The sequence below is a fragment of the Pieris brassicae genome, chromosome 9 (genome assembly GCF_905147105.1).
Source record: "Pieris brassicae chromosome 9, ilPieBrab1.1, whole genome shotgun sequence".
Taxonomy (NCBI): domain Eukaryota; kingdom Metazoa; phylum Arthropoda; class Insecta; order Lepidoptera; family Pieridae; genus Pieris; species Pieris brassicae.
Window position 1 is genome coordinate 8,935,310 of NC_059673.1, and position 12,910 is coordinate 8,948,219.

General features: G+C 36.4%; 1 protein-coding gene across 3 annotated transcripts in view; it reads left to right on the top strand.

The window, feature by feature from the left end:
* Positions 1-12,910, top strand: part of LOC123714078 (neuroblastoma-amplified sequence-like) — a 37,091-nt gene that overhangs the window by 944 nt on the left and 23,237 nt on the right. For 2 of the 3 annotated variants that reach the window (XM_045668173.1, XM_045668175.1), the window contains exons 5-15: positions 167-261; positions 911-1,088; positions 1,528-1,683; positions 2,362-2,586; positions 3,046-3,150; positions 8,279-8,365; positions 8,999-9,199; positions 9,377-9,502; positions 10,627-10,750; positions 11,492-11,631; positions 12,213-12,526. In XM_045668173.1, coding sequence (XP_045524129.1) covers positions 167-261; positions 911-1,088; positions 1,528-1,683; positions 2,362-2,586; positions 3,046-3,150; positions 8,279-8,365; positions 8,999-9,199; positions 9,377-9,502; positions 10,627-10,750; positions 11,492-11,631; positions 12,213-12,526 — 1,751 coding nt within the window. The remainder of the gene's footprint in view (positions 1-166; positions 262-910; positions 1,089-1,527; positions 1,684-2,361; positions 2,587-3,045; positions 3,151-8,278; positions 8,366-8,998; positions 9,200-9,376; positions 9,503-10,626; positions 10,751-11,491; positions 11,632-12,212; positions 12,527-12,910) is intronic. The other variant, XM_045668174.1, reaches the window with a different exon arrangement.

The following is a 12,910-nucleotide window of genomic DNA, read 5'->3' on the forward strand; positions in this document are numbered from 1 at the left end:
TTGTGGCTACTGCCCCTTACTAGGTGAATGGAAAATAGCTATACAATCTTAATTATTTGAGTAATATAATTTTAGTTAGAGAAATTTTATAAAGTTTTTGTTAGTGGAATAAATTGTAGTGACAATGCTTTATTCTTCAAATCATTAAAGTTGAGAGGTTTTTTAGGATTGCTCAAGACCAGGTGGATTGGAGTGCACTGATAACACTCATGCCGTCTCAGAGATTATATTCATGCCGCTCAGAGTAAAGGATACCAAATGGTGAGTTGTATTTATCTTAAAAATAGTTTTTCTCTCTAATCATATAGTCTAAATTTTCTGTAAAGTTCAATTAATCTAGTAAAATTTTACAAGCTGACAACCATTTTAATATTATGAATATATGTACTTAGATTTTATATTGTCTGATTTGATTTGATTAACACAATTACTTAACATTCAAACAAAACTTCCTAACTGGATGTTAGCTTTCTCTAGATTCAAGCTCTTGGTGTAACACTGATAAACAAGCAGACTATTCAACAATATCCGTCCGAAATCGTTACACCAAAATCAGAGCATATTGCAAAATTTGGCGATAAATTGGCCCACCTCCTTTTCGGGACTCGAGTGTGGTCCCTTGCCAGAGCTGTCCATTCCATTCCATCTACCTCTCCAAAGGTACAACGACTCGCTGGCCAGTACCGTGAAGGAGAAGGCAGATGATATGATCGCGCCATACCCCCCAACCTCCTTCTTCTCCAAATGCATATCAATGATATATTGCTGCGTTACGGACGACAGCGCTAGGGATACTTTTAACACTGGCTGGCCAGTGAATTTTGAAATTCTATTTTCATTTTGTCACTATAAAGGCATTTACAAATTAAAAATGATCGATCATATGTATCTGAGAATTATTTTAATGTAGGAATTGGGAAGTCCTGGTTATAACGTATGATGGCAAACTCCGCGGGTTTCTTGTGTCTCAGACAGAAGGCTTTAAACTACATCACACTTTCCACTTTACGGGTGGAGTTTCGGCAGCTGCCTATTGCGCGCCTCACGGCATACTCTATGTTGCAGGTGTGCCACAGGCTGTGTATAAGGTATGACCGACGCATTAATTGGACACATAAATTCAAAACCAATTTCTATATTATTTCCTTACTAAATATGTTTTTTTATCATTGTCTATACTCTATATCATTAACTATACTAGACATTTTCTTATTTCTAATAAAAGGCGGACTGAGTCGCTTTAAAATTAAGAGGTTGCTAAATGTATTTGTTCCACGAGATTGTGTGCCTAAATAAAGAAACGTTCAGTAAAGTCCTAGACAAGAAGTATTTTTTTAAATAAAATCTAAAGTTGTAATAAATATAATTGCTATAGAATACCTAATATACCTTGCTATAGAATCATTAAGATGTGTATTTTCACAAAAAATTTAATGTTATAAATCAAATTATCTTTATAAAACCGTAAATAAAATGTACGTTGTAAATAATCTAATACAATAATGATTTATAAGTTTAGTTTTTCAGGATGATAGTTCTTCGTTATGTGCGGGGTTAAGCGCGTGGCGTATTCTAAACGATGAACCATTCTATAAGCTATCAGTTGTATCAGACGAGTTGCAGGCAAAACTCGCCCAGGAGAGATTTAAACTCTACATACCATTTGTATATTCAAAGAATATGGTGAGTATTATTCAAATAATATGTAATTTTAGAAATGAACATTGTAAAAAATGGGTCGTCAATATAACGTATATCAACATAGGTAATATATATGCTTTACTAGATGAGATTTGACAAAATCGACGAAGAATTTGATAAACAAATGTGTCAAGATTAAAATTATTATGAAGCAAAAACACCCTATATGTCACTGAAACACTTAGGTTCATATTGTAATTCAAAATCTTGAGCGCTGTCAAATATGTCAAACTTCATACATGAAAATACATTTAATTTTGAGTGACGTATTGGAAAGCGGCGCTGAGAGACTCAAAGTTGAGACTTGGCGCTAAGCGTGACATCCACATCTGAAAATTACTCAGAGCGAAACAGAACCCTTCTATCTCTGAACTCTTAAAGCTAATTTGGAACAAATATAAACAAAAATCTTTGCTATTGCCATCTTCATCCTTAGTAAGATTTAATAATAAAACTAAAACGTAATAGTAAATAATAACAATAAAGAGCTACAAATTAACAAGTATCCGCTCTCTGCTATTATGTTGTTATTAAAAAAAATATCTATGCTTAGCATTAGCTAACGTGAAACATTATTGTTGAAACCCAAAGTGGCAGATTCGGTTTGAACGTACGACCTTAGTACGGAGAATCGAAAGCTAACTTTATAATTTATTTCAGAATTTTATCATACGTATGGTACCATCTCCAGACTCTACCAAACTATTATGCATGCATTGCAACGGTGATGTATCAGTATGGCGTCTTCCCGTATTAACGGGCGAATATCGATACAAAGTTAATGAACAAGACAATCATGCCTTACAAAACCCGTTAAGTAAGGACCAGAATAATAAAGACCAAATGCTCCATTTCCCCGCTGATGTAGATTGGTGGAGTAATCAGGTAACAAACAAAATATTCATATATTACTTAGCTGTAAAAGAAAACTATGAAATTCTTGTAATCGAGCTTTCCTTATTATTGCTCCAATCAATATTTTACGAAGGATAAAATTGATTGAAAATTGAACTTATTTGGCAAAGCAAAGAACAAAGCGACGACTGCTATGTCAAATGCGACTATAAGCAAGTTTAAATTGTTATCAACAGGCATATAGGAACTTCAGGTTAAATAACAATATTTATTCCCCTTTATATTCCTTTCTCACCTTAATCACACGTTCAATACATTAATATTATTCCGCCAATCCTATATTCGCTACAAAATTATATACTTTGTGTATATGACGCAGCCTACTAGCTTAATACGCCGTTCAGTTAACAGCCTGGCCTTTTAACTAAACAGCGCCGTTTACCTAGCGGCCTGATAGATATATAAGATAAGATATCTTTTTCTTTTCAGGAAATTATAGTATCAAGATTTAGTGGAGCGGTGTCGATTTGCGGAATTGAAGATATGATCAATATATTGGGGAAGCGGCCGGAGTTCTTCCAGGGTTCGCCTCAAGTAAATATTAGTTTTTTTTATTTACTAGGTGTCCCCGCAAACTTCGCCCTTTACTTATACTTTCAACTACTACTACCAACATATGGAACATTTAAACGTCCTGGTGGACAGAAAAACTGCGTACAGTTTGTGTTTCCACCACACGAACTTCCTTTATATTTAAGATCATTTATACAATAAATACGTTTAGCTATGCTACCCCTTAGAGACTATTTGCTTTTTCGGAATCAAAACCGAAGTACTAAATAAAACTAAGATTTTCAATTTCCTTTTAAAAAATTTCTTTCCATAAAAATCTTCCTAAGAAAAAGAAAATACTGGAATTGGTCCAGCTGTCTTTGAGTTTTAATATATTTTTTTATTCAGATTAAATACAATCTGGGATCATAACATGTACAAATTTTGTATATAATTATATGACAAAATATCAATCCAATACGTTTATAATTATTATCAGTGTTGAGTCATCTCCTTATGGGCCAGGATTAAATTAAACGAGTAATTACGTGACTATTATTTATTGCCTAACACTCGTCTAAGCGCAACGGGGCCCGGAGACAACTGACTCGCGACTCGTAATTTTCACACGTCGACAGTAGTCCCCACAACATCCCCCTTCTTAAAAAAAATTACATAATTAATACATTTTTAATAAATTACATTTTTTAATCTTTTCTGTTTACACAAAAATGAATAAGTGTAAAAGTGTATGTAGAAATAACCATAATATGGGTACAAAAAATGTGTATAAAACATAACGTATAGATCTAGTAGTTTCACAAACAATAATAATAAAAATGTTATTCGATTGCTTAAACATATTTTGATACAACGTGCACTTAAACTTAACATCAGCAAAACGTACAGGTCTCCGCGTAACACGACCGTGTCGGCGTAGTCCGTAAGTCGGTGTCATGTTCGTCGTCATGTTTAACTGTCGCACTTGAATTCGATAAGAAATATGCTGGTTTCAATCGGTCAATAGATATTTGAACATTTCTGTTAGGAAACTCAACTTTATACACCTCAGATTTACGACTCAACACACGGTACGGACCATCATACGTTGGCTTTAATGGTTTATGTACCTCGTTACGAACGAAAACATATTCACAGTCTTTCAGATCAGAATGAACAAAAAATGACGAATTACTATGAGACTTGTGATCAGGTCTAAAACTGTTCAAAATGCCACGCAACTTTTGAACGTAGGTGAAATCATCACCTGTTGTGATTTACTCCTTATTAAAAATATCGGACGGCAGGCGAAGTGTTTGACCGTACGTCATCTCTGCTGCACTAAGTTTACTGTCCGTTCGAATAGCTGCTCTAAGACCTAACAATACGGTTGATAATTCGTCAACCCAGGATGATGATTTTTGAATTAAACGCGCTGTTAATGAAACTTTTAAACATCTATGCCACCTTTCTATGGCGCCATTGCTTTGTGGGTGACATGGAGTTGTTCGGATTTTATTGATACCTAGCAACACCATAAGCTTAGCAAATAAGTCGCTCTCGAACTGGCGTCCCTGATCGCTTGTTATCCTTAAAGGACAACCGAAATGCGATATCCAACCATCATACACATACTTGGCTACAGTTTCCGCGGTAATATCCTTAAGAGGAAATGCTTCCGGCCAGTGCGTGCGTCTGTCTATCATAGTCAGGCAATACCTGAATCCTTCTGACGTTATTGGAAGAGGTCCAACGAGATCTATGTGCACGTGTTCAAATCTTCCACAAGTTGGAAAGGCTTGCACGGCTGAATTAGTGTGTCTAACTACTTTAGTGCGTTGACATGCTAAACAGTTCTTAGACCAAATCCCAATGTCACGATTCATACATGGCCAAAAAAAATTACTAGACACCATTTTTCTAGATGAGCGTATGCCTGGATGTCCTAAATTATGTATTGTGTCAAAAGCTAATCTACGAAAATGCTTAGGTAAATACGGCCTAATGTTGTTTGTCGATATTTCACAGAAAATAGGTTTGCTACACATGGGCATAACTATTTTCTTGAATTGAGTTCGCCTATTAACATCGTTGATGATGTGTGAGAGCTCCTCATCCCCACCTTGAGCGTCTGCCAACTCCTCATAATTAATAGAGGTAGGACAGTGTATTGTCTCTATGCGTGATAAGGAATCTGCTACCACATTTTCGGAACCTGTAATATGTCTAATCGGTAGTATACTCGCTAATGAATGCTAGCTGTCTTATGCGTCTAGGTGTTTCTTTTTCGCACCTCGTTTTTTTAAAAGCGTAAATTAAGGGCTTATGATCTGTGTAAATGTGTAACTTACGGCCTTCTATTAAATCTTTAAAATGACGAATCGCTAAGTAAATTGCTAGTAATTCGCGATCATAAGTGGAATACTTGGTTTGAGCATCTGAATTTTTTTGCGAAAAATAACCTAACGGTTTCCACTTATTATCTACATATTGTTGTAAAACTGCTCCAACGCAAGAATTTGAAGCGTCAGTCATTAATGAAATTGGAACCTCGCAACGTGGGGCGGACAAAGTGACCGCTTCTTGTAAACACGCCTTGTACCGATCAAAAGCTTCGTCGGCACCGAATGTCCACACAATGGGTGTTTTGTCTTTTTTCTTCGCACCACGTAAATATTTATTTAAAACTATTTGATACCTAACTGCGTTGGGAATATGAGAACGATAAAAATTAACCATTCCTAAGAAACGACGTAACTCATCAATCGTTTTAGGCTTAGGATAATTTTTAATAATTTCGATTTTGCTGTCCAAAGGTCGAATGCCATTCTTACATACTGTATGCCCTAAAAATTCAATTTCTGATTTTCCAAAACAACATTTACTGAGATTAATAGATAAACCGAATTGACTAAAACGTTCAAAAACTTTGTCTAAATGTTCTTTATGTTGTTCTACTGACTCCGAAGCTATGATTACGTCGTCGACAAAAGTAAATAAAAAACTCAAAACCTTGAAGTACCGAATGGTCCATAAACCGTTGATCAGTTTGACTTGCGTTACGTAAACCGAAAGTCATCATTGGAAATTCAAAAAGTCCAAAGGGTGTCGTGATCGCTGTCTTTTCAATGTCATCCGGAAAATAGGTATGCAATGGTAAGCTCTAATAACGTCAAGTCGAGTAAAAATCGTCTTACCATCCAACAGATAAGCAAAATCGTGTAAACGCGGTACGGTATAACGATCCGGCTTCGTTATTGCGTTTAATCGCCTATAGTCTCCGCATGGCCTAATCTGGCCATTTTTCTTAGGAACTACGTGCAGTGGACTAGACCATGGGCTTTTCGATGGGCGGCATATCCCCATCTCCTGCATTACCTTGAATTCTTCCCTTACACGTTTGTACTTATCTGGCGGAAGTTGTCGAGCACGAGCGTGAACTGGAGAACCTGTAGTTTCGATGTAGTGATACACATTATGCTTAGGACTATTCTTATAATAAACAGGTCTAGTAATATCTGGGTATTTACAAATTACATCCCAGTATGGATGACTTTTGTCAATAGTGGTCACAGAAGCTAAGTTACAATTCACAATAGATGCTGAAATTTAAATTAGTCACCTTATCTATCAACTTGCGTGACCTTACATCCAGTAACAAACTATATGCGCTTAAAAAATCGGCACCGAGAATTGGCTGTTTTACCTCGGCTACGATAAAATCCCAGCGGTACGGACGACGTAAACGCAAATTGAGCTCTAGTGACTTAACACCGAAGGTTCGAATTTCGGCACCGTTAGCTGCGTATAGTTTGTAATCGGATAACTTAGAATAATTATTACAAGAACGTTTTCTTACCGGAAGAACAGAAGAACATTCGCACCTGTGTCTACTAAAAAATTATAACCACTATTGTAGTCTATAACACGTAGGCGATGCGTTGGGGAAACAGCACAGATATCCGCCTCATATACCTGCGCACATTCTAGTTTCCCTTCTTCCAGGAACAGGGCTGCACACACTTGTTGGCGCGCTCCTTGAAACGGAAGTGGTAGAAACAGAGCCAATCCTCGTTCTGAGCGCTGCGACGGGTCTGGCTATGATTGCGAGACCGGGAACGTTGACGAAAACTACTGGAGTCTCTCCTCCGCGAAGTGCTGTGAGATCTCTCTAAGTTAGCTAACCTAACGCTCAGTTTCGCAATTTCAACCAAAATCTTATCGTCCCCTCTAATAGGTTGAGGCGATGATAACTCAGAAACCTGTGGCTGCGAAGTCTCCATGATTTTGTCAGCCACAGTGGCCAGATTATCTATATCCTTAGTTTCCGTTACGGCTAGCACGGCTCGCACGGCAGTGGGAAGATGACACTGCCACAGTATCCTCAACGTATCGTCAGGTATTTTCTCCCGTCCCAGATCGCGCATACGGCGAAGAAGTTGTGACGGTTTTTGGTCGCCTAGCTCCATTTCGCCAATCAGTTTTTGTATCTGGCGATTCTCCGATTCCTCATAAATTGTCAGCAACCTACTCTTAAGCGCTTCGTATTTTTTACTGTCAGGGGGCTTGATCAATAAATCAGTTACCTGCTGAATAGCCTCTTTACCCAGTTTTGACACAACAATCTGGAACTGCGCTTCATCAGCAATCTTTTGAGGGCCTATTACCGCTTCCGCTCTGATGAACCATACTCTTGGCTGGTCAGTCCAAAATTCAGGAATACGGCTAGTCACAGAAATTGCCGACACATCACTAAACTCCGGCTTGAATTGCGATGGTCCCTGCTGAGCGGCAGTCTGAGATGAAAGTCCTGGTACCGGATTCATCATCAAAATTGGCACTTAATTTGTCCACTGAAGTTCACTAATGTCACTTGATTTTTAATATATCAGGGGTCTGGGTTCGTCGGGGTCACCAATGGTGAGTCATCTCCTTATGGGCCAGGATTAAATTAAACGAGTAATTACGTGACTATTATTTATTGCCTAACACTCGTCTAAGCGCAACGGGGCCCGGAGACAACTGACTCGCGACTCGTAATTTTCACACGTCGACAGTTGTCCCCACATCAGTTTTAAAAATATATTTCAAATTTCCAACGATCTCGACGTCCGAAATGGGGAAAAATCATCAGTTACGATATAGTTTTAAGGGTTGTTTTTAATTCCAGGTGAGATGCGCACACGACGGCGCGTTCGTGGCGTTGGAGTGCGAGAGTGACGTGTTGCCGCCAAATAAGACCAGAGCTGATGATTCGGTAATATATTTTATTGTGTGGAGAAAGTTATGTTCCAATTGACCGTTCCCGTACAGTTTTATCAAAATCGATTTAAGATTTCTAATTTATTTTTCACAATATCTAATTACAAAGATGTAAAGATAGAAAACTGCCATTATACTTTCGCAGACATAAAAAATGTAAAAATATAAAAAGTCAATGACGACGTAAGATTTGTTTAGGATGTTATAGTTAATAAACGCGGTTACGATTATAATAATAACTTAAAATTATATAAAACTCACAACTAAAACTTAAAATTCACAACAACAGCGAATGAATGAGATGAAAATAGCGCATATTGTCAAAGAAACTTTTACCTTAATTTGGTTTCTATTGAAATATAATTGGGTAAAGATTCCTTTATCCACTTCTAAAGGTTCGCCAATTTTGATGATTTTTTAGGTATAAGAATAGATGGTAAGAAAGAAACGAGACTTATCGCTAAGTCTGACTCCCGTACCTAAAGGTTGTGTCTATAAATCTCATTCTTAGTATCCAAATCAAAAGTTTTTTCTTCTTTTTTGACCAACGGGTTATATAATATCACGCCATAACCTAAAAGAGTTGAGTAACAGCAGCACGGTTATTACTTCTATATATTATCCTCAGCAGGTGGCAGTTGTAAAAGAGGAAGTGGAAGTGGACGACTCTATGCTAGAGGTGACAAAAGAGTTGATGAAGTCGGTTCTCTATGCGATCACAGATATGGAGACTTTTCAGCCCAAACCGAAGAAGATAACTATTGTATCGCGGGTATACCGACTTCTAGGTGTGAAAAGTACTACGCCGGGCGAACTTTTCTCTAGAAAGGTATTTTTTTTTAATTTCATAGATTAGTTTTCCATTCCATATTAGTTATGTTAAACTTTATAAGTGAAAAAGTCCCGGAATAAACATTTCGGGGCTCAACACCCATGGATCTAAAGCTACTTCAAAGGTACAGTTCCGTTCATTGTTTTATTTTTAAATTAATTCCATATTTTTTAGATTGAAGGTGGAAAGTATTCCGAAGCTTTGACCCTCGCGGAGACGTTTGACTTGGACAGTGATCTCGTCTATCAACAGCAATGGAGGAAGAACCCTGTCTCCACAGATGCCATTCAGAATTATTTGGTAAGGGATATAAATATAAACGGAATTAAACGTGAAATAAAATTACTGTGGTAACCGTTATTTCGTCGTAACCATGGTAACTGACGATTTTTTGTAATGCCGTATTAGTCTAGGTTTTGGCAGTGGTATGTTTAATTTAAACTTAAGTGCCACGTAACCGTGTTATGTTATATGTACATAGGTATAATATATCTTTTATAATGTATTTGAGTGTCTCTTTGTCTTTATAATGTATCTTCCAAGGGCGGAATTCGCGAAGCTTTTTTACAATTCACTAGTCAAACCTAGTTTTGGTTTGTTTATATACAGACTCTGCTCAACAACAGCTGTTCGGTATATTAAAAGTCTACGGCCCAGGAGGACCAAGATCCCCAAGACCCCTGGCCCTTGCGTTGACCATTGCTGTATACTCTTCATGCAATAAATTAACGTTTATGTCTCTAAGTATTTGAGGAAATTGTATTGTATTGAGGAATTTGAAATAGAGGACACCGTGAGTCATTTATGCAAAAACCCGTCATCTTTAGTCGATATCAAATAAACACAGATAACACAACTTTCTCTACAGCTGTGATACTTTTGACATTCGACACCTTTTGTCTTTAGTCACCGTGACCACGCACGCTGTAAAGCACGTGAAACGTCGGAAAATTTTAAAATAAAAATATGTAAATAATTATAAGTTTATAATAATACGATAGCTTCAATCCGTTTAATATGTGTTTTCTTAATGTGTAAAAGCTATGTTAACAAAAGAAAATACTACGAAATTGTATTCGTTTTTACAACAAACTCCCAAGCGAAATTAAAGAATTATCACTAAATAAATTCAAGACCCTCGTTAAACGTAAATTAATCAATAAAGCTTTTTATAAATTTGACGAATATTTAAAAGACCCAAATCCCAGTTCAAAAAAATTGTATGACTCTGAACCTTTAATGAGTGTCGAAAAGTTTAATGCCCGCTCTACGCCCTTGACTTGCGAACTGGTAGTAAATGTAAATTTACAATTAATTTAACTTCTTTTTGACGTTCATACGTGTACTTGTTTAGCTATATGAATAAAGTTATTTTGAGTTTGAGTTTATTTTATAAAACATTAATAACAGTTGAATTCATGTAGAGTAAGGTGTCTAAGAAGATATGGGCGGTACATCAGTGCGTGGATCGTCTTCCCGAGAGCTTGAGTGCTGCGAGGGACTTATTGGACTTCGGACTTACGCTCACATGTTCCGAGATTCTAAATGGTGGGTTCCTTTTTAATGCAACAGGGACTAAACGGGCAAAGCTCACCTGACGATCTTTCAATGGCTCAAAGCTAGGGTATACATATCAAAATTGTTTAACCTAATTTGCGCAAACTAGCTGCTGTGGTCTCTGGCAGAATGACCAGCGCTGTGGAACAACTCTGCTCCTCAGCATAATGCTGAGCCAGGGCCAATTACAACCACAGTACACACTTAACTTTGTAATTGTTATTGAAGTTATTCTTCTTTTGCCGCGTCAGGGAAAAATGATGAGAGTAAATTTTTACCATGCGCGCGCATACCTTCACATAAAACCGACACCCTGAAGTTAGCGTAGTCAACATTTGAAAATAAAAATGTCCATATCTTTAATTATGTAAAAATATTTTTGTGTGATATTTAAATAAACTTTATTTAACTAGATACGTTATAATAAAACTTTTAATGTATTAAATACCTTTTTTCTATTGTTAGTGTCGTTTTTTTCTACAAACGCGAATAAGCTGAAAGATAAAATTTTAAATAGATTTTTATCTTGTTACGCCAAAGAATAATAACTTCTAACGCGTGTACATAAGTTCACCCATTATTTTTGTGTTTCTGTGTGTGTTTTTGTTAGTAATGAATGTTATGTCTATGTCTTATCGCACCGCTTGAGAAATGACTTTTTTACTAAGAAATCGAAACGCACCAACTTGTAAGTCATTCTCTTTTTTATAAATAATTACTTATTGTCTTCAGAAATTAACAAAGACCTTCCCGAAGACGAGTGGAAATCTGCCGATGACGTCACAGTTGAGGATCTAAATGGGTACACAAGTGAATTGCTTCGTTGCAGACACGTTATGATATTTTATAAGGAGAGGCTAAATTTGTATGAGGTAAGTTCATTTTAAATATTCCGTATTAATGAACGTGGACTAGAGATGAATCAGTGTTCGTTGTCATGGTTATTTATTAATACACTTTGTTGAATTACTTAATTCATGTTCAGATGACATAAACTATTAGGGAGGCAACGGGCGGCCTTTTTCGCTAACAAGCGGGCTTTTCCAGGTATCCACGTATATATATATACTAAGGGTTACGTTCAAAAAGAGGATAACTTAAATAAAATTACAGATAAGATTGCTAACTTATATAATTAAAAAAAACTAATCTTAAGAGTTCAATACAATTGTTTGTATCGAAACAAATTTATCATAATTAAATTAATAAATAACTGAGGTAATACACGTTATACTATCTATATTCCGTGTTTTATAATGGGGCGGATTTAATTTAAACTTGTCGAAAAAATTTTAAACTAATCACTTAGTTGTATTAGTTTCATGATTTATCCAGAGTTACTAAAATTTATCTGTGATATTTTGTTTTTTTTTTATTCTTAAAAGCCCGCCTGGTTAGACTCGGAGGTTTTGTTTAAATCTAAATTAATTCAATTTCTAACTAAATATTTCAGGCCATATTAAAATGCGAGAAATCAACATACGTTAAAGACGAGTATCATCGCCTACGGAGCAACAGCATAGTCCATAGTGCTATGGAAATTGCCAAAGAAGGCCGTATCGAGGCGTTGACGTGTCTATGGCCATACATAAAAAGCTTGTCTATGCAATTGGCGGTACTCGACAACTTACCAGAATCCACCACTCCCTTGGAGTATCAGCATTTATTGCCCACAAACGCTCCAATGACATGGTTTGAGCAGAAATCTCCGATTAAGATCAAGCCATCGGAACATGAGCACGATTGGTGTAAGAAGGAGACTTTCAGGTAGATTTTACACGTTAATTATTGCAGATCCAAGTTTATATTTACCCTTAAGGCTTTCTATCATTAAAGGCACACAAGACTTAAGTTAAGACTTCAAAAGACTGTATAAATTCTATGACTAACCTTTATGGAAACGAAAACCAAGAAAATTTAAAAATAAATGTAAAGGAGAAAGATTTTGTATTCCAAACGTATTCCAAAATGAATAAACTGGACTAAATAATCTTGGGCCTTTAGATTGCTATATTGTCTTGATTAACATAGACTATTTTTATTTCCAAAATATTATAAAACATAACAGTCCCGGCGTCGGGACGTGACGACCCCATCGCCCACTGGTGAAATAACCTGTGACAGAGGTTATTTCACCAGTGCAGTCAGTCA